General features: G+C 43.4%; 1 protein-coding gene across 3 annotated transcripts in view; it reads left to right on the forward strand.

Annotated features, from left to right (window-relative positions):
- Nucleotides 1-260: 260 nt before the first annotated feature.
- The window catches only part of LOC117532916, a 26,307-nt gene continuing 5,356 nt past the window's right edge, over nucleotides 261-21,211 (forward strand). Inside the window, exons 1-4 of one of the 3 annotated variants that reach the window (XR_004566958.1) lie at nucleotides 261-1,068; nucleotides 1,295-1,641; nucleotides 1,742-1,873; nucleotides 1,972-2,867. Coding sequence is in view for 1 of the 3 variants with exons in the window: in XM_034196520.1 (XP_034052411.1) it covers nucleotides 293-1,068 (776 nt within the window). In the remaining 2 variants the exon portion in view is untranslated. Of the gene's footprint in view, nucleotides 1,069-1,294; nucleotides 1,874-1,971; nucleotides 2,868-21,211 lie in introns of those variants that run through there. The other 2 variants (XR_004566957.1, XM_034196520.1) reach the window with 2 other exon arrangements.

A 21,211-nucleotide genomic window follows, 5' to 3' on the forward strand; every position in this document is an offset into this window, starting at 1 on the left:
GATTTGATGATTTTTATGACTGATATTTTGTTTTCTTAGATAAATGTGGCGTTTAAAGGGAAATGGAAACACTTTTCAAACTGCTTTCCATGCGACAATATTCCCATTAGGAAATGTATTTATCTAGTCTATTTCCAATGTAAACGATCGAGATACGCAAATTTATATTTTGAAATACGCGCCTAATGACCTTGGGCGCTTCCATCGATCCGGGACTTTCCCAGTGACGTCACTGTGTGGGTACGGCTTCCTGGGCCAAAGCTTAATACAGCTGCAAACAACATGGCGTGCAATGCACCAGTGGTTTCCAACAAAAGAACACGGTCGTCGTCAGGAGCGTATTGTACCCTCCCCGGCCAGACCGAAGGATGTACCCGGTTGGTCGCTCACCAAGATTCGCGGAGGGATTGGGACCCCGACTCTGAGCGTCAAGCCGGGAGGCATTCACCTGGGCAGCCGCATTTCCCGGCGCAGCCCCGTGGGAAGTCTCGCTGGAAAGGAAGGTAAAGCGGATAAGAGCAAACCGGCGGGCAAATCATCCTCAGCCTCGTCTAAAACGGCCAACGCAGTGAAAAGCACCGGGGGTCGGCGTAAGGTTTCGGACGCCAGCACAGGCTCCGACGATTTATCTAAGGACTCCGGCTGTGCCACCGGGAAGCTCTCCCCGACCGACAGTAGCTCCGAGCTCTCGGACTGCGCCTCCGAGGAAAACAAGCTCTCAGCGGACGCTGTGAGTAGCGACGCCGAGTCGAGAAGCAGCCGAGGCGGGGGGCTAGACGGAGACAAACCGCTCAGGGATGGCGTGTTGGCAGAAAGAGCTAGCCAACATGCCACCGCCAGGACCACCTGCTTCTCCTCGGAGAGGGACTACAAGGACCGGCTCTCCCTGGCCGTGGAGACAGGGGAAGGGAGCATATCCCCAGGCGAGGAGCGCTCGGTCACCTCGTTTGACAGCAGGGTGCCCCCCAGCGCATCCCTGGCTTTCTCAGACCTCACAGAGGAGTTTATGGACGGCATGCATGAGGAGTTTGTACGGGAAATAGAAGCACTGAGAATGATTACCTCAAGGTAAGTCCAATATATTCGACTAAGTGTCAACTATGATTGTGACTAAATGTCCCATGGGTTTTTCAAATGACAAACATAAACAAAAGGCCTAACCGGCCTATTTTAGAATTTGGTTTCTTTCATTGTAATGTTGCTTTTTGGCCTATATGCTAAAACTATTTATCATGAGCATGGTGTAATATAAAGTCAGTTGAGTTCAGTTTGTTCACTATGATTTGCTTCCTAGAGTGTAGAAATGCCTTTGGACTCCATCCAATGCTACTCACTACAGGGATGATGATGTTATGATTAGAGAGCATGCAACACAGACACATGAAACACATGAGCAAAACATGTAGCCTTGCAGCCTCCACATCAATGTCATCTCCCGACGAATAGTTAAATTCATCGTTCAAAACGTCGATCTCATTGCAAAATTCCTCCATCGCTGCAATATCTGCCACGTTGTGTTGACTTCCGGTATGGATACCCGGAGCGAGGACCCACACAGTGACGTCACCATTTGGGACTCTCCTAATGGAAGCGGCCTGGTCCCGGAATTCGGCCGGCGGATAATTAATTTTCTTTTGGCGAGTAATATCATATACAATAAATATTACGATCAATATCCATTGTAAAATGAATAAACTACCGGAATATTATAGCTGTAATTGTGTTTCCTTTCCCCTTTAAGCACATAACAACCCTGCCCCTCCGATCAAGATTTCTCTCTCAGCTAGATGTGCCATCTGACAAACTTCTGAAGATTTTTGAGAAGAGAGGAGGACAGAACTGTCTGAACTGTATTATGTCAAACATGACTCAAGTAAGAATTAATTTTAAGGAAATTATACATCGAGTCAATAGTGTACACATTTCATTGAGCAAAACAGATTCTTTATTTTCTTATCCCCCTTCACTTAGGTTGATGATGTCGATTTAGGGCGGGAATGTCTTCTCAAGGGGTGTGTGTAGCAGCCCGAGCCCCAGAAGCCATGCTTTGGGCTCCAGTACAGGACCCAGCAGCCATGGTTCCATGCTCCAGTGCTGGGCCACACAGCCATGGTTCCGGCTCCAGAACCGGCCCACACAGCCATGGTCCCGGCTCCAGAACCGGCCCACACAGCCATGGTCCCAGCCCTGGCCCCAGCAGCCATGGTTCCGGCCCCAGCAGCCATGGTTCCGGCCCCAGCAGCCATGGTTCCGGCCCCTGCAGCCATGGTTCCGGCTCCAGAACCGGCCCACAAAGCCATGGATCCGTGCACCAGTGCCGGCCCACCCAGCCATTCTTCCTTGCTCCATTACCTGGCTTACAGAGCCAGGGTCCAGGCTTCCGTTCCGTGCCCAACAGCCATGGTTCCGGTTCCAGAACCGGCCCCAGCAGTCATGGTTTCGGCTCCAGTACTGGCTCTCCGGCCGACGCCAGCTCCCCGTGTCCTGTCGGCGTACCAACATTTATATTCCAACGGCATCATTTAGACATGTGAATTTCGGTTCCGCTTTTCGATGCCTGAGGAAATGTTTCTCGCCGCTCTCCGTAGCCTACTGTATGACTGCGGCGGGGCGGGAAATGTAGCGTTGTACCTACACTTCCTACAGCGTAACCTGAGACCAGGGCCGGCCCGTCGCACTGGCGTTATAGATGTTCGCCTAGGGCGCCAGATCTATGGAGGCGCCGCTGTGACAGCTCTGACAGGGAAAAACTTTTTTTTGACCGTTGGTGCTCATCCTAATTTTCGGCCTTGATGTAACAACATTCATAATTAAGTAAATGTAACACCCTTTTCATCCCGGTTACACTTTTCATTTGCCCTGTACGATCGGCGCTGTAAGTGATGAAAATGGGGGATGTTGGCTTATCTGGCACCCGCAGCTCACAGCCAAAGTGCGAGCGAGCGAGGGAGAAAGGGAGGGCGCTGTTGTTATTAGCATCTGGTGCTAGCTGCTCTAACGGAAGAAGAAGTTGTTTCTACAATGATGTGGAGGGAGAGTCATCTCCAGTCAGACTGAGGCTGATAACAGCTCAGTGAGGTAAAGGACTCCGAGGGGTTAGATAGTTCACTTTAGTCTAAGTTATCTCAGTGGGTCTCAAACGTTTTGATCACAATTTATGTAAACACATATTTCCAAAGCACTCCTTTATAATTATTGGGATAAAACAGGTTTGAAATCATTCCAATGTATACTATAGGACAGTAAACCAGACATATCGTTTTAAACTGGAGAGATACAAAAAATATGCATAAATAATGTATTTGTTATTGGCTATGGTAGGTTACTGTTTATGTTCACATACTTATTTGATTATTAAAATGTAAACCGATCTTTTTCATATGGGTGTTGAGAGTTGTACCCCCTAGATCTAGTCTCTAGTAATTCTGCTTAAAGTGCACCAGATTGAAGCATTTTACTTTAAAATGTTCAAACATTTCTTCCCGGTATGCCTGAGAAGGCAGATATGCTTGTTTTTCAATGGGGGGGGGTTTCCTTTAAAAGTTGGACTGTTGCACTGTTGTAGCTTCAGTGGTTCTCAGGTTACAGTTACATAGCAGTGAATATAAACAGACTTATTAATGTGAATATTACTGTAAACTAGGGATGCACCGAATATTCGGCCACCGAAAATTATCGGCCGAAAATGGTTAAAAAGGCCCTTTCGGCTTTCGGCCGAAAGGGTTTTAGCACCGAAAAAATATCACCGAATGTCAGAACAGGCTTACGTTGGTAACCTAACGTGTTGTTGTGATGACGTAATAAAGACGCGGCGACCATGCTCGCGGCTGGCTCACAGGGGGGGGGAACATTGACCTGTGTCATCGAGATTGCCCTGAGCCTTTAACAAATCGTATTAAATAATCTGATGACAGACTGTAAACAGAATAGCTGAAATTTTAACAAACTAAATAACTCAGTTTCCTCTAATCATTAACCCATGTTTGTATAATGTAGTTAACTCCGTGTGTAGCTGCTAGCATAGTATACATAACACCTGACGTGGAAACGTTACTCGTGGATGGGGCTACAGAGCTGCTAGAAAGACGGTCGAACCCGGTGCATTCCTCTGTCTGCATGCGGTGCACTTTTGCTAAATGTTTAGACAAATTGCTCGTGCTTACATGCTAAACTCTTATTGCACTTATGGTAACAAGTATTCTCCACATCGAGACGGGTAAAGTGTAACCACACCTCGGAGCGCGTTCTCTCCGCCATCTCCGCAGTGTGCTCCGCTGCATGTAGCAGCTGCGTGTGTGTAAACTGCCCCGCCCCCTCGCACACAGACGGGGGAGAGAGATCTCGTCTGATCGAAAATACATCATAGACGCATTTGTTGTCTTTGCATATTAGAAACGAGTTGGCGACACTAAGACTGCGATATAATGTTTTTTAGCAATAATACATGACATATATAAATGTACTGTATGCATTCAAAAGTGCTGAATAAATGTTTTATGGACCCATAATAGTGATTATTATTTAAGTTAAGTTTTGCCATAATCATGTCTATTTCCATAATCAGGTAGCTGAACAACATTGGTAAAAGATGTATACATTATATATATATATATATATATTTCTATTAATCATTTTCGGCCTTTCGGCATTCGGTTTTCGGCCAACTGTTTCCTATTTTCGGTATCGGTTTCGGCCAAGAATTTCCCATTCGGTGCACCCCTACTGTAAACTAACCTGTGTAAAATTTTCTCGAATAAATTTAATTTTTTCGGTGGAAGAAGTAATTTATAATTTTTTTCCTCAAATAATCGGAATTGAGAACCGTTAAGAACCGGAATCGAAAAGTAGAATCGGAATCAGAATCGTGGAAATTCAAACGATACCCAACCCTACTCTCGAGTCCCCTCTCCAGTCTTCTTTCGAGTCACCTCTCGAGTTCCATCTCAAGTCCCCTCTCTAGTCCCTTCTCTAGTCCCTACTGAAGTGCCGTTGGACGTTCCGCTGGGGGTCTTGCCAACTCCATGTCCTGTCCCGTTGGGGGTCCCGCCGACTACTCTTCTGCCGGGGGTCCTGCCAACCCTATGTCCTGTCCCGTTGTGGGTCCCGCCAACTACTCTTCTGCCGGGGGTCCTACCAACCCTGTGTTCTGTCCCGTTGGGGGTCCCGCCGACTACTCTTCTGCCGGGGGTCCTGCCAACCCTGTGTCCTGTCCCGTTGGGGGTCCCGCCGACTACTCTCCTGCCGGAGGTCCTGCCAACCCTATGTCCTGTGCCGTTGGAGGTTCCATTGGGGGTCCTGCCAGCTCTGTGTCCTGTCCTGTTGGGGGGCCCGCCGACACCTGCTCCGCCGGGTTTCCTGCCAACACCTTGTCCTGTCCTGTTTCTGGTCCCATCGACACCAGCCCTTGCTCCGTCGTGGGTCCCACTGACACCAGCCCAGGTTCCGTCCAGGGTCTCGTCTACGTCTGACCCGCCAGGGGTTCCACTAGCTCCTGCCCGTCCTTGTGCCCGGCCCCCTGAGTTCCCCAGCCGCGGTCTTCGCCCTCGAGCCCGGCCCCCTGAGTGCCACGGTCCTCGCCCTCGGGCCCGGCCCCCTGACTCTTCCAGCCGCTGCCTTCGCCCTCATGCCCGGCCCCCTGAGTTCGCCCGCTGTGGCCTTCGCCCCTTTGCGAGCTCTGCCTTGCCCCCGGGCCGTCCGCCCGAGATCCCTTCCGGTTCCTCCGCTGTGCTCCTGGGCGTTCAGTCCAAACCCCGGGACCTCCACATCCATTCAGAGTGGCCTTTTATTGTGGCCAGCCTAAGGCACACCTGTGCAATAATCATGCTGTCTAATCAGCATCTTGATATGCCACACCTGTGAGGTGGGATGGATTATCTCGGCAAAGGAGAAGTGCTCACTATCACAGATCTTTTCAGATTTGTGAACAATATTTGAGAGAAATGGTTATTTTGTGTACATAGAAAATGTTTTGTTTTTTTATTCAATTGGCCTGCAAACCTACACACCTTTTGGATATACTGCTTGTGAAATCTATTTTGAAATAGCAGTCAACACGAATCACTGCTGCACAGGAAGGTGGTTATGCCGGAGGCTTTGTGCATGGGGGAAAGCAGTTAAACATGAGTAAAGTCCCAGCTGATGACAGATAAGGTGTCTCCAGACTATGACAGATTGGTTTCTGGAGAATCTGCTATATGCAGCACTGAAATTCCATTTCATCACTTCGATAAAAGACAAGTGATAGCAGATAGCAATCTGTGTCAACAAAAACTAAATTAAAAATGTAGAGACTTAAGAGTGGATAGTATCTAAAAAAATAATGCAATTTATTCTGCTAACATTGCATGTTTAACTTCAGGGACGATGGGCAGGAGGGAAAATAATGGCTGTTGGTTGATTGCTGTTGGAAAATGTAGTTTTCAAGGACAATGACCTCTGTTATGATGTTATAACCATGAACTTTATTAGATGTACTGCTTGCCTCAAAGGGATAAGGTGTTCAAAAAAATGCATTCACAAGTGAATACATTCAAGAGGAATGTACTTTACATTATGGATATCGTATAATAAAGACCAAGGTAATTGGTAATAATAATAAAAATGTATTTGACTAAACTTAAGGTTGAGATTTAAACAAAAGGTTCAGCAGCATTTTTGTGAAATTGAATATATCGGACCCAGCTTACAAGTGAATGTTATTTAACCCAAAGCACTTCCACTGCTTACTGTGCAGATGCCATTATGTTAATCAGAGATTAATAATGCTTAAATCTTTTTAAGCTCGTATAAATGTTAACATGACTGTCAAATAATTTTTTTGCCTAAACAATGGTAAAACATACGGAGCCCCTAAAGGTCAATGGAAAAAAATCTCGATACGCACGATATACTTTCTCGTGCGCACAATATACTTTCTCGTTCGCACGAGATACTTTCTCGTGCGAACGAGGTAGGAAATGGAGCACACAGGAGACAACCGTTTCATTGCAGACTGTTATGTTTATGTGGGGAAATGGCAGTGCATACATTATTTGAGATATTTCAAATTCTGACTTCATTTTAAGGACATTTCGGCCATGGGTGTAGAGCTAGCTTCTGGTTTTGGGCATGCTGCCTGTGCATCATTCTAACTCCCCAATGGTAATGTTTAGATGGATTTAGGAACTTCCCCTCGATTATATTGGCTCTAACGGTTACAAAGAGGTGTCAGTCACCCAAATCGACTAATGGGTTCCAGAGATACGGCAAACCCAAATGTACCCAGAGGTGAGTCCGCATGGACTTTTTTTTCTTCTAAACCTCTCTAAAAAGGTCAAATTTCACTTGTTTTTCATCAATCTTGATACAGGGTACTTATATGTTATAGTTTGGATTCGTAAAGGCTACTATCCCATCATTCAAGGGTGGTTTTCATTATAAGTAAGATTTTTTTCTTTAGACGGAAACTATAATTTACATTTTTTTACTATGTTCAATCTGAATTTACTTTACTTTAGGCGAGTATCTTTTTTATATCCTTCTTTTACACACACTCTCTCCAGTGCAGGTTAGCTCTGAGTGTTAGCGATGCTTGCTAATGTAAACAAAGACCATATTATGTCCAAAACACCTTGTGCATTGTTTCTGATAGGGCCGTGGGCGTAAAGCCAGCCCACATTTCCGATATTACGTCATATGTTGTGTGAAAATTCCAGGAAAGACAGACAACTTCTAAGTTTAACTATTTATTAAAAGAGAGCAAAATATATATATTCACTTGGCCAAGGACTCCGTCACATCATATAAATTACTGGCAGCAAAGCTGTAACTACTATTTCCGGAAAGAGCCTCGAACCTCGTGCGACAATACTTTTTTATTACACAGGGCGTTGCCTGTACATTTATGATTGGTCAAGACTAGATGAAGAGATACCGTGGTTTAGACTTGGTTCTCTTTGGTAGGTACACAGACTTTGAAAAAAGTGTCTTGGCAACACGATCCTCCAATCAACCTTCGGCCGGCTGGCAAAGTCCCTCCCTACTCTGTCTCTATTCTAGTAATTAGTTTTCGCTAACCTTTCTACAGATATAGTGGAAAACCTTCATAATGCTGCTTCCTAGCTATGCGTGGGAGCGAAGCTCACCCACACGGCCAAGGTCAGACTCTTAGTAACTCACCGTCTTCTTACTGCATCTGCACCTGGCTTTGCTACATTAGCGTTGTAAGCTAAACACTTTCTTCTGCGACTTTTCCCTTCGTTTTCCTATCCAATATGATGAATTGGAAATGGGGGACCCTGATGTAAACAAGACGAAAGTCTTTCTCTGGTCTGCATCCCCTTAACAATTGTATGTTTTGAGCTGTACTGTATTGTACCCAATATACAAGCTGTTAATAAACTTTTCAATCAATCAATCAACCCATCAAACCTTGGGATTGGTGATTTTGTCTATTTATTCCAAAGTCACAGCAACATAAAATGAAATAATAAGAATCAGTCTTTCTAATGTTATATAAAAATAGACTCCACACATATCGGCCGCAAATCTGCGTCAGTTCCGTTGTACCCCCATTTTTAGAGATTTGGGTACGGAGGACAGAGAGAGGGTTTTATTTTCTGACACTTTGTGAGTTCCCTGACACACCGGGGACACATATTTATGTATAAAAGACATAAAAAAGTGCATTTTGCATGATAGGATATCTTTTAAACGTCAGAGGTACAGACGGAGAAGCATGTGCTTGCTTGGGATGCCAGCGATTATTTGATTATTCAAATATTCGTTACAGTCTCCATAATGGAAAATTATTTTTAAATTTCGATTTTATTTATATATTTTTTTATTATTATTTATGTTTTTTTTGTTTTTTTCTGGCTTAGTTTCAACCAAAATATAGACTAATGCTAATAATAGTATTAATAATTGTAAATGGTCACCGGTCACACCACCAGTTTGTTTTACTGTAAACTTGGAGGCAGTGGCGGGGCGTCGAATAATCGATTATTATTCGCCAGGGCTGTCCGATTTTCGATTTTGATCATGGTCAGTTTCTGGCATCCCTAGTGCTTGCAAAGCGCATGTAAACTTCAGCTTTAAAAAAAAAGAAGCTGCACCAACTTGGGCAATGTGAAATGTGATTTTTGAAGAGACATTGTAAATCTGGTGGAACTCACATAAGAGTTCCTTCAAAAGAACTGGTTGCTAGGCAACAGAGGCGGCAAAACGTAGGGCCGGGAACTGCTGGTGACGTAAAGACGTACACTAGACCGTCTCATTTCGCAGGCCGCTCGCTCCAGCCTACGCGGTCTCGTCGGCCGCATCCTGCATCGACCCCGTAGGCTGCGTACCCCGAAGGGTGCAGCCCCTGAATTGAGACACGGCCACAGTCCTAAAAGGCTTGTTGGAGCTCCTGCCCCCCCCTTCCCTGTGAGCCCAGTGTGCTCTGATTGGTCGGGACGTTGAGAGGCTCGTTGCCGCTCCTCGCAGCAGATCGCAGCAACGAGCCTCTCTGCGATACAGCGAGAACAAGCAAAACTCATCCTGAGCACACAAACACTCACAGCCGAAGTAAAAACAATAAGTGTGGCTCAGGGTCGGCTCTAGAACAAATCGAATGGGGGGGCAATCATTTACCATGGGGGGGGCACACACTGCCATCAACAACCAACACACAAACACCAACGCAACTTCAATTAAAAAAAAACATACCGTAAAGTCTTGTCTTTCACACACATTGCAGGGGTGTAGTGCTATTGTATAGCGCACCTACGACTTCTGCATACATGCACGGTTGTGGCACGACCACCAAAACAGAAACATATGGACATAGGCCACCATATAAAAAGTGTGCAAATGTATTTAGTATCCTATCCATGTGAACATGTTTTAGGTGGGGGTGGACCTAACCTCCTATAGGAGGGTCTGGCGGCATGCTCCCCCGGGAAGATTTTCTTTTAAATATTTAAGTTAAATGCATCAATCTGGTGCACTTTGAGAGCAAAATGAAGAGATCTATGGATAGCCTACATCTCTCAACACCCATATGAAACAGAACTGTACACAGATTTACTTTTTCTTTATGGATATTTTACAAATCACTCCCCTTTTTAACTGTATTCTTGTGTTATTGTTCTATAGTATTTCATACCTGTTTTTCATTTATTCTCTTATTTTTGAATAACTATAATGATCATATAAAGGTGTTCCTCACAAATACTTGTTTACATAAATGGTGACCAAACCGTTTGAGACCCACTGAGATAACCTACACTAAAGTGAACTATCTAAACACTGAGAGAGTCCTTACCTCACTGAGCTGAGGTTATACGATCTTCTCAGTCTGACAGGAGAGGACTCTCCTCCACCTTGGTGTAGAAACAGCTCTTTATATCCGTTAACATAGCAAGCTAACCAGATGCTAACAACAACATTCCACATTACCGCTCACGCACTCACAAAATGCGCTCGTGCCACACATACACAGAGCCGAGCTTGAATGAAACACAGAGACTCAGAAGTAAGCTACTTGTACTGTACTGTATATCATATTATTTTCGATGGCTTTACTGTATAATCAGTGTAACAGATTAACAGATCGCCACCGGCTGTCATCTAAACACACAGCCACGTAATGATAACAAAACAAAGGTCGGGGGCATAGGTCGGGGGTCATTGGTCAAGCAACACACCAATCAGAGAGCAGCAGTGAGCACACCTCAGGCTGTGTTTTCTAGGCCTATTTGTATTCTTTATTTCTGATGTATAAAAAACTTTTAGTGGAAACGTTTTCACTTAGCCTATATCAGGGGTGGCCAACCCGCGGCTCTCGAGCCGCATGCGGCTCTTTGCCTAGTTTCATGCGGCTCTTCAGTTCATATCGAATTGTATATGTGTGAGTTTGGGGGAGAGACATTGACTCCTGACTAGTGTTGCACGGTGTACCGATACTTGAAAGGTACCGCGATACCCTGCCGTTAAAAACGTTACGATTCCGCCGTTTCATTAGTATCGGTACTTTAAGAATGACGGGGAAAAGTACTCCGGTGAGAAAGCGCCGTTTTAATAAGAGCCGTGTGTGTTCAGCGCTCTGCTTCCACTCCCTGCACTGCAGCCTTGCCTGCAGTCCCTCCCTCTCAAGCACGCTCTAACTCCCTCCCCTCTCAAGCACGCTCTAAGTCCCTCCCCTCTCAAGCACGCTCTAAGTGCCTCCCCTCTCTCGTGCACGCGCTAGCTGCCAGAGCATGTGAGAAAACGAGAAGCATGGCTGCAAGTGGGAGTGCAGCTGCCGCTGCGCCTCGGCTTGTTGACAAAAAAGACGCCAGAAGCGAAATTTGGAAGTATTTGAGCTATATCTCTGACAGTGAGGGCAAGCCTATGGACACCACGAGGCCTGTCTGTGAGACATGTATTAATTTTATTTAATACGAATTCTTGTCATTTATTTTATTTATTGTTCTCATTGTTGAAAAGTTTGTGTTATGGTTATGGTTCTGGTGTGAAATAAAGCACAATAATTACATTTAAGACTGTTTCCCTTTTTTTAAGAAAAGTATCAAAAAAGAATCGGAATCGCAATTCTTGACTTGGTATCGAAACCAAAATGTTGGTACCGTGACAACACTAGCTACTAGTGACAGTTAAACCTGATATTTAGTAGGTCTGTTAAGTATTGAATGCTGATAATTCTGACGTAATTTGGCCGGTCAAAGTTGTTTGGGCTCGGATAAAATCGCTCCGTTACTTTCGTCCCGTGTTACTTTCGTCCCGGCTCTCCCTATGTGTGTATGTGTGGTGTCAGGTGTCAGTATGAGAGGATGACAGCGCGTCTAATTTTGATGTGACCCAAGAGCCAATCACAATAATACCTGCGATGCAGTGAACCAATCACCTTTGAGGGGGGGAAAACCTATCGTTGATTAAACACTATCCAGTGTTTCCCCTACCATTGTGTTGGAGGGGCGCTGCGCCCCGCCAACGGAGCCCCGCGCCCCCCCCTGAAATTCAAGGTGTTTCAAAAATATATATAATATATATTTTTTAAATATATATATAGCACCAAATTGCAAATAATGTATAACTACCGTCACTTTTCACATTGAACATGTGCTCTTTTATTAAATAAACTAAACGCTTTCATTTTAAGTTGTGAGTTTAGTGTTTTTGACCCTAAGAAACACTGATGCAATAATCAATAACAATAATCCACAGCTCCTCTCTCTGCTCCAGAGGATTTAAAAAATATATATCCCAATGCCACAAAGATGCATCAGTGACGTGGTTGAAATCTTGTCTCCAGAAAACTGAAACAAGCGTTATCAGTGACTGTGTGTTTGATGTGGCTCTTTGCAGTAACATAGAAACAATGTGGCTCTTAACCTCTGACTGGTTGGCCACCCCTGGCCTATATGATTAAAAAAAAAAACGGCAAAGTGGCAAGGGTTGCCTGCCCTGCGTTGGGGGGGCAGAGTGACTCATTTGGGGGGGCATGGCCCGCGAATGACCCCCCATGACGCTGACCCTGGTGTGGCTTGATATTGAGTAAGAAAAAGGTTTATAACGCTGTGAGCATTGGTCTGCGGAGAGCATTTCTCCGCGATCCCAACGTAGTAGCCCGAAAAACGTTTACCCATTTAAACAGTCGTGGTAGATACCTTGTTTGTTTTAAACATCATAAATACACAAACAACAATGAATACTTACAGGTTGTGTACCCAAATCTCCCGCTGGTCCAAACAAAGCAGGAACAGCATCGTTCTTCAGTGCCCTACGCTGAACATATCCGACGTGAATCGCTGAAAGGTTTGTGAAGCTTTGTTTCGTGAAATGCTGGCAGAGGGTGTGGCCTCTGGGTATTCACATGTCACAGTACCCAGGAAGAAAATGAGAAATCTCCAACGAGGCATTTTGGGGAGGTATTTTCTGTGATATAGTTTTACTCGCTACAGGGTTTTTGACTCTGCAGACCGTTTACATGCATACAAACCTTCATAACACACAAGGGGACGGGTAATAACCGGAAAAGCATGACATGGGACCTATAAGTTTGGGGTGGGCGGATCGATCCCAAAATATCGATATTACGTTTCAAAATATCGATACTAGAGCCAATAATCAATAGTTGTTTTGTTTTTCTCGTCAATTTCATCAAAAACTATGTGGAGACGAACACAAGTATATGCGCTCTTTTCTTCTCTCTCCACTGCTGTCCTCCTCTCCTCGATGCGCGCACGGCGCGCTCTCTGCCTGAATGCCGATTATCAAACTGACTGACAGCAGCCAGCAGGGCAGGACAGCAGCAGCCATATGGCAAGCCATTTGAGTATTTATTCCATATCCTTGATATCACACGGCAGCTGCCTACACTAGTTGGCTCTTTGATTTCACTTGTTAGATATATGGTCAAACTAGTTTGGCACTCTGCTTTACTAGTTAAATAAAGCATTATACTAAGTCACTATTTTTCAGCAACTAGTGGCATTTTTGTCTGACTAGTTACCACATAAGCCTTACTAGTGACGCCAGGAGCAGCACTAGTAGCACCAAAGTACATGTAAGCTTGTTGATGAACTAGTGGCCCTCTGACCGTACTAGTGACACTAAAAGTCTTACAATTTAACTAGTGCGCTGCAAAAGCTCTGACATGCTAACTAGTTACACAAAAGAAGCTGCACTAGTTAACTAGTAAAGGCAAAAGGTTCACTAGTTAACTAGTTGACGCCTCTTTTGACCTTACTAGTTAACTAGTGGGGCTCAAAATGTCTACACGTTAACTAGTGAACCCTTTGCCCTTTACTAGTTAACTAGTGAGATACTTTTAAATTCAACTAGTGAACTAGTGAGGCTTCAAATGTTCACTAGTAGTACTAGTGCAGGGCTTCTCAAACTCCGGACCAGGGTCCGGATCCGGACCGAACTGCAAATCAATCCGGACCGAACCTTGTGTCCCATTATTAAAAAAAAAAAAAGGTTCTGATTCTGATATAAATTAAAGTGGACCTATTATGCTGTATTGGAAACATATATTGTAGGGCCATACCTATACAAAACATGTCTGTGAAGTGTTTTGCTTAAGATACCAAACAGATCACCCATTGTAGCCATGCCACTGCTCATACCCCTCTTTTGCAGCCCTGCTAAAGAAACGTGGATTTTGGGTCCTTAGCTTTAAAAAAAAAAAAAAGAGGAGGCAGAGCTAATGCCTGATCAGAATTCTACCGGAGATAGTTAAATTCTGCTGTGATAAAACGCCATCCTGTTCTAAACCACATAAAAGATTATCTCTGAAACAGTATGGAGCTCAAATGCTTTTTCTCTTGCAGGTTTATCACAAGGTGAGTTCCTTTTTTTATTTCCTGCTTTTCAAACACATGTGCTCTAAAGCAGTGGTTCTCAAATGGGGGTACGCGGACCCCTAGGGGTACGTTGCCGTACTGCAGGGGGTACATGAGATTTATTTGATGTTAATGAAAAAAACAACATAAGTAATGCATTTAAACAAACTACTAATAGTAACTACTTTATTCAAAGGTTTACAGTCATTCTGGATAATAAAATGGGAACAATAAACGGGGTGCTCTCTTTTCCTCTCCCTCTCCTGACAGCCCGTCAGTCTCGTGCAGCTCGCTGAACCTGTAATAAGTGACCCGACAGTAAAGAATACATATATTTATAACTAGTTTAGCTAGTACCGGAGTAGATAAACAAGCTAAGTGTGTTAGGTCTACAGTAACTCTTAGTGTATTTAATTTTGCTCCACTTAACGGTCCGTCACAGCGGAGGAGTTGTGATCCGGAAGAGCTGCGTGTTCTCCGTCAGCAGCAGCTGCTCTGATCTCTCTCTCTCGTCCGGTTATACTTCACTCGCGTTTATGTCCAAATCTGTCAGATCTAGCTAGTTCTAGTCAATTATTTGACTGCCTGCTTATCAAAGGACCTAAACAATAAGCGTTGCTTGGCAACGGCGTGTGGCCGCAAAGTATAGCGGTATTGCAGTATTATGCATATGTTTATATGAGGGGTCAAAATCCCATGCTCATAAAATGCTCATATTTTTTTTTCTCTTCATTCCTACGCCCCAAAATAAAATCAATAAATAAACATACCAATTTTAGGAAAAGTAAGAAAGTTTGAGCAGTGTGGGTTTTATATGAACAGAGTTACACATATCTCAAAACGCAGTGTGTAATAACTGCAGTTAGCCTCCCTGTCAGAATGACAAAGATCCTCAGTGAAGCTCAAGCCCATGTTTCTCACTAAATTGTACAACTTATTAAAAAGATCAGTTCAATGCAACTAATGTCGTCTTAGTGTTATTGCTTGATGTTAAAATTGGTTTGCCATGAATTTAGTGATGGATTGTAAACATTTGAAATGTAGCATTTAAGTGTTTCTCAGTTACAAGGTTGTTGTTTTAATAAATCAGACACTGATGGTGCAGTACCTCTTTATATAGGCATTTTTTCCTTAACAAATTGATTTTGCGCTGATCAGGGGGGTACTTGGCTGAAAAAAAAATTCAAAGGGGGTACATTATTGAAAAAAGTTTGAGAACCACTGCTCTAAAGTACCGGTTAGCTCTGAGTGTTAGCGAGGCTTGCTAATGTAAACAAAGACGAGATTACGTCCAAAACCCGTCAGGCATTGTTTCTGATAGCAATTTTATGTGGGTCCGCCGCCAATTTGACGTCAGATCGGCAGCAAATCTGTATCCGCTCGTTGTACATCCGTTTTTAAAAGATTTGGGTACGGACGAAAATAGAGAGGGTTTCATTTTCTGACGCTGCGTGAGTTTCCCGACACACCGGAACTTTACTGGCATTGATCCGGACCATTGACCTTGTATAAAATTCACAAGTGGACCTTTAACAAAAAAGTTTGAGTACCCCTGTGCTAGTTGATCCCACATGTGCACTAGTCACACTAGTTGCACAGAATGCTAATGAGGAGGAGGGGAAAGAATGCATCGAGGTCTCCTATTGGCCATAAGCTAGAGAGCGCCACCAAGCCCAAATAGTTTAAGAGCTTAAATACACTGTTTTAAAATACAGTCATATGACCATATTTACAAAAATATAAAACTAGTATTAAGTAAAGTATTTTTGTAATTATGATCATATGACTGTATATCAAATTAGGAAAGAACATTGAAGACTTTCTTAAAATTAGAAAGTTGCCTTAGGACTGCAGACAGGAATATAGATCCTCTTTAAAACATTTTATTAAGCTGCAATTTGAAAGGTGCTTGGATTAGAATGGCATTGTGATAACAGAGTGACATTATTGATGGATTGAAAGAGGAAGTAACCCTCTTCGGATCACAGCTTTGAGAGATCGCTGTGACTTCCGTAAATATTAGTCCAAGGCTAAATATGGAGAGGTTGTTTATCATACGGATCTATCATTATCCTGATTTTAAGATCTGTCCAGTGTTTCTGCTTTATTACATTTCATGAGCACCGCTTATAAAATGTCCCACAATCATATCCACTACTTTTGTGTCTCGAGTGTCGGTGTTCTCACACACAAGCATACGCACACTCGCACCAACAAAAACACACACACACACAAAGCAGAAACAGAAAAATGTATTTTTCTAGGCAAAACACAAACTGACTGACTTCCCACGGACAATATTTTAACAGTAGGCACTAAATACCCGACTGATGCACCTCACGTCTTCAAGACGTTGCTAAAAACATTGCAGGAGAACGCCCCCTAAGGCTCTCCCTCACAGAGCTAAACTGACTAATCAGAATCTGGGTCCCGTCTGCTTCATTTGCATATGGCTGACTAGTGAACGTGTTGGCCATATGAACGGCAACTAGTTAACTAGTGGATACATATTGCAGCTTACACGTTAACTAGTGAAGGCAAAATGTTCACAAGTTAACTAGTTGAAGCCTCTTTTGGTCTTACAAGCTGACTATTGAGGCTCAAAATGTGCACTATGTAACTAGTGAGGTCCAAATTGTCCACTAGATACACTAGTACAATTGTTTTTACCTTACTAGTTAACTAGTTAGAGTTAGCCTTAGAGTAGTAGAGTAGACTAGTAAACTAGTGACACAGATGTTTTTCTTACTAGTTAACTAGTGGAGGGCATTTCTTCTCACCAGTGAGGTTCTGTTATAAACATGTTAGACTTTGACCGTACACGTTACACATTTTTCTTGCATGTAAGACTTTTCCTTCAACTAGTTTGGCTTTTTTTGCACTTGTGAGTAACTGTATGCAACTAATTAGATATTGATTTAACATGTATGGCTTTTTCTTAAACTAGTCGATATTTTGAGCCCACTAGTTGTGGTTTTCTTCTCTCTAGTTCAACACAATGACTTACTAGTTGACATGTACGTGCAACTAGTTAACTAGTGAATTGTTTCAAAGTCATACATGTTGACTAGTGCATTTTTTGACACATCACTAGTAAACTAGTCTATTACTACTTTTAACAAAACTTGAACAAGAGCTGATCTAGAGAACTGTTTTGTAATTTGGGTTTGTCATTTTTATAGTACATGAGCATAAGCGTTTCCCCTGATGATTCAGCCTCAAACTGCAGTGTTTAGCTGTACAGAGCTTCAGAGTACTGTCGGACATGTAATTAGCTTGACCTTCACCCCGTGCTGCAATACAAATTCTCCGCTTGTCAAATGTACCTTCCTCGCTCTTGAAAACATCATTGTGCGCTCTCAGACATTCTCACTGCAGTGTGTGTTGCTGCTGGGTTGTATGTGTTTGCCTGGTGGTTTTAATGAGCCTGCTGTGGCTGGCTGCTGGATCAGTGCTTGGTGAAGTGAGGTCCTTTGAGGCAGGGAAACCCAGCATTAGCGAGCAGGTTCTTTCGCCGCTGTGCAGATCAATCCCTGCTCTGTGCTTCTATAGAACCCGCCACACCCCCCCCCCCCACATATACCCCTCCTCTGCACGACTGACCATTCCGAGTAATCAATACCTTTTTAGAGCCGGCATTTTAGGCCTGCTCTCCACCTGCCTCTTTACTTTTATGAAAGTCCCTGGCCTTTGATTTCTATCTGTACACCATCATACAGAGTTATTGATTACTGTCGTGTTCCCTTGCCAGACCTCGAGATTGCTTCAACACTCTCTCGGAGTTGTGTGGAGATGCTGAAGTGTTTCCCTGAAGCCTTTGGGCTCTCCAGCAGTTTGATTTGCTGTGGGCATGCCGGAGGATGAATAGATAATGGGATGCTTCTGATTGACTTGCTCATGCTGACACCGAGTGTAACGCAACAACAAACTTAAATGCAAGTGTATAGGTAGGAGAAGTGTGAAAAGTGTGTGCTGGTTGGCAGTGCTCTGCTTGCATACCTGTGTGTGTGTGTGTGTGTGTGTGTGTGTGTTAAATCCTCCAATTTAGATGACAGAGAGGCAGGGCTGCTTTGCTCTAAATGAGCTCCCAAGAGTGACGAGTCCTGCAGTTTTTATCCCTCCCTGTAGGTATCAACCCTGAGGAGCTGCCACACACACACACACACACACACACACACACACACACACACACACACACACACACACACACACACACACACACACACACACACACACACACACACACAGTATTCTAACAAACAAACAGGGTACATAGCATTAAGTTTGTCAACTTGAACACTACATCCCTTTGTGCTAATCTAACATCTCCACACCACAACCACGTGAATCTGTTGCTAGAACGGCTTCTTCTTTTTTTAACTGTTTTACGGCGGATTTTAAACCTGGCTGCAGGGATTTGCTCTAATTTCAGTCATATCGCCAGACAATGATATCTATTTTGACAGTTCCACAAAAGCCCAGATATTTGTTTAATGATATTTATTTCTCAAAAAATGTCAAGTTTGCAAAAATATCTGCACACAACCAAAACACAATATAGGTTAGGGAAAGACTATGCAATATCATATACATTATATATCTTTGGATAGATGAGTTGAGAATGAATGGATGGATGGGCTAGACAGGTGAGCTCAAGTTAGTGAGCGATCAGAGCGAGCGTCGATCAGAGCGAGCAGAGCGTCTCACCTGGCAGTGCTTTTACTCATCCGCCTCACGGAGCGTGGAAAGTGAGGGGCAGGGCTGCCTCTCTTCCGCTGGCGTGGAAAGGAGGATTTGCACCGAGGGCATTGGAGAGTGGCCTGAACGTTCTCCCCATCTCGGGCTGGGGCCTATTTCTGCCTGAAAATCAGGCTCAGAGGTAGAATGGCTTCGTTTTAGGCAGCTAAGAAATAGCTTCACATCACAAATCAAAAGTGCTAAGTCTAAGTATTATCTCTCAGTTACCACAAAGAATCTGAATAATCCTAGAACATTTTGGAAAGCCATAACATCGTTACCCACCGGTGAAATCCGTAATGAGCTACCTCCTTGCCTTACCACAGCATCTGGCACTATATCGGACAGGGCCACTATGAAAACCCTTTCAGTTTTTCTCCTTTTTCTATTGAAGTCGTTCATGAAGCCTTAACCAAGTTAGATCCTAAAAAAACGGCAGGTCCGGACAATTTAGAACCATTATTTTTAAAGATAGCAGCAGATTTGATTGCACCATCTCTTACTTCTCTTTTTAACCTCTCCCTCAGCACGAACACAATTCCAAAAATATGGAAGTCAGCTTATGTCCTTCCTCTACTAAAAGGAGGGGAGGCCACTATATTAAATAATTATAGGCCCATCTCTAAATTGTCAGTTCTGGCCAAGATTCTTGAAAGCCTAGTGAGTGAGCAGGTAAAGGTGTTTTTTAAGTAACAATGACCTCCTATGTAAACATCAGTCAGGTTTCAGAAAGCAACATAGCACCATCACTGCCACAATTAAAGTGGTGAATGATATTGCTAATATCTTAGACAAAAAGAAGAGTCTGTTTATTGATCTTTCCAAAGCTTTCGATACCGTCAATCATCAAATCCTGAAACAGAGGCTGGCCAGTATTGGCATATCCAGCCATGCAGTGGGGTGGTTTGTGAACTACCTCTCTGAAAGGTCCCAATGTGTTCATTTTGATGGGCTCACTTCTGAGTGGTTAAACATTACAAATGGTGTACCACAAGGTTCTGTTTTAGGTCCACTTTTATTCTCCATATATATCAACAGTTTAGGTCAAAATGTGGATGAAGCAACTTTACATTTTTATGCTGATGTACCGTGATGTACTGTGCAGGTCCCTCCATTCAGGAGGCTGTTGTTAAATTACAGGCTGTTTTTAATATTATTCAGACGCAGCTCTCTGAGCTTAAGCTTCTTTTAAAATGTGGATAAAACTAAGGTAATGCTATTTCAAAAAGACACCGGAGACCACTTTGGATATTGTTACTACGCAAGGAAAAGTACTTGAAGTGGTTACCTGTTATACATTCCTTGGTATCTGGCTTGATGATTGTCTCTCTTTTAAACCTCAGGTCAATAATCTGCTTAGAAAGCTAAGGGTGAAGCTAGGTTTCTTTTTCAGAAACAAGTCCTGTTTCTCACTTGAGGCCAGGAAAATGCTCTGTGACCTTTTTACCTGTGCTGGACTATGGTGATTTGATATATATGAATGCACCTGCCCATTACCTGTTCAAGTTAGATGCCGCCTATCACGGTGCGCTGAGATTTGTTACAAACTGTAAAGCACTTACTCATCACTGTACCCTGTATGCCAGGGCAAGTCTCCCATCACTTACTGTTCGGAGACTCAGTCATTGGTACATGTTCATATACAAAGCCATTTTGAAAATGAGCATTTTGGTTCCCCTGCATAATTTTAAAGCACAGCTTGATGAAATTATATTTGATACTCCTGGTACCCGTCTTTGTGAATATGTTTGTAAATTGTACCCCTGTCATTAAGTTGTATGTGTCCTTTTTGTTTTCTGTTACATGTGTAACCAATGTGCGGCAGGTCTCCCTTGTAAAAGAGATCGTTGATCTCAATGGGATTTTTTACCTGGATAAATAAAGGCTACAAACAAACAAGATTTGTTCCTTCTTGTGAGCCCATTTCACCAGATATGCACGCAAGCTGCAGTTTGCAACATGTGTAATATGCTAATGCTTACTTTGACATACATTTTTCACACTTTCAAAACAAACAAACCTGTGCATGTACTGTAGGGTCAATATTTTGCCTTGTCAAACCTTTCAGTAACTATGAAACCAGAGAATCTAAATTCTGCGTAAATTACACCTATGATGGATTTAAAGACAAAAGTGGGAGAACATTTTTCACAAGGAAACAA

The sequence above is a fragment of the Gymnodraco acuticeps genome, unplaced genomic scaffold (assembly GCF_902827175.1).
Source record: "Gymnodraco acuticeps unplaced genomic scaffold, fGymAcu1.1, whole genome shotgun sequence".
Taxonomy (NCBI): domain Eukaryota; kingdom Metazoa; phylum Chordata; class Actinopteri; order Perciformes; family Bathydraconidae; genus Gymnodraco; species Gymnodraco acuticeps.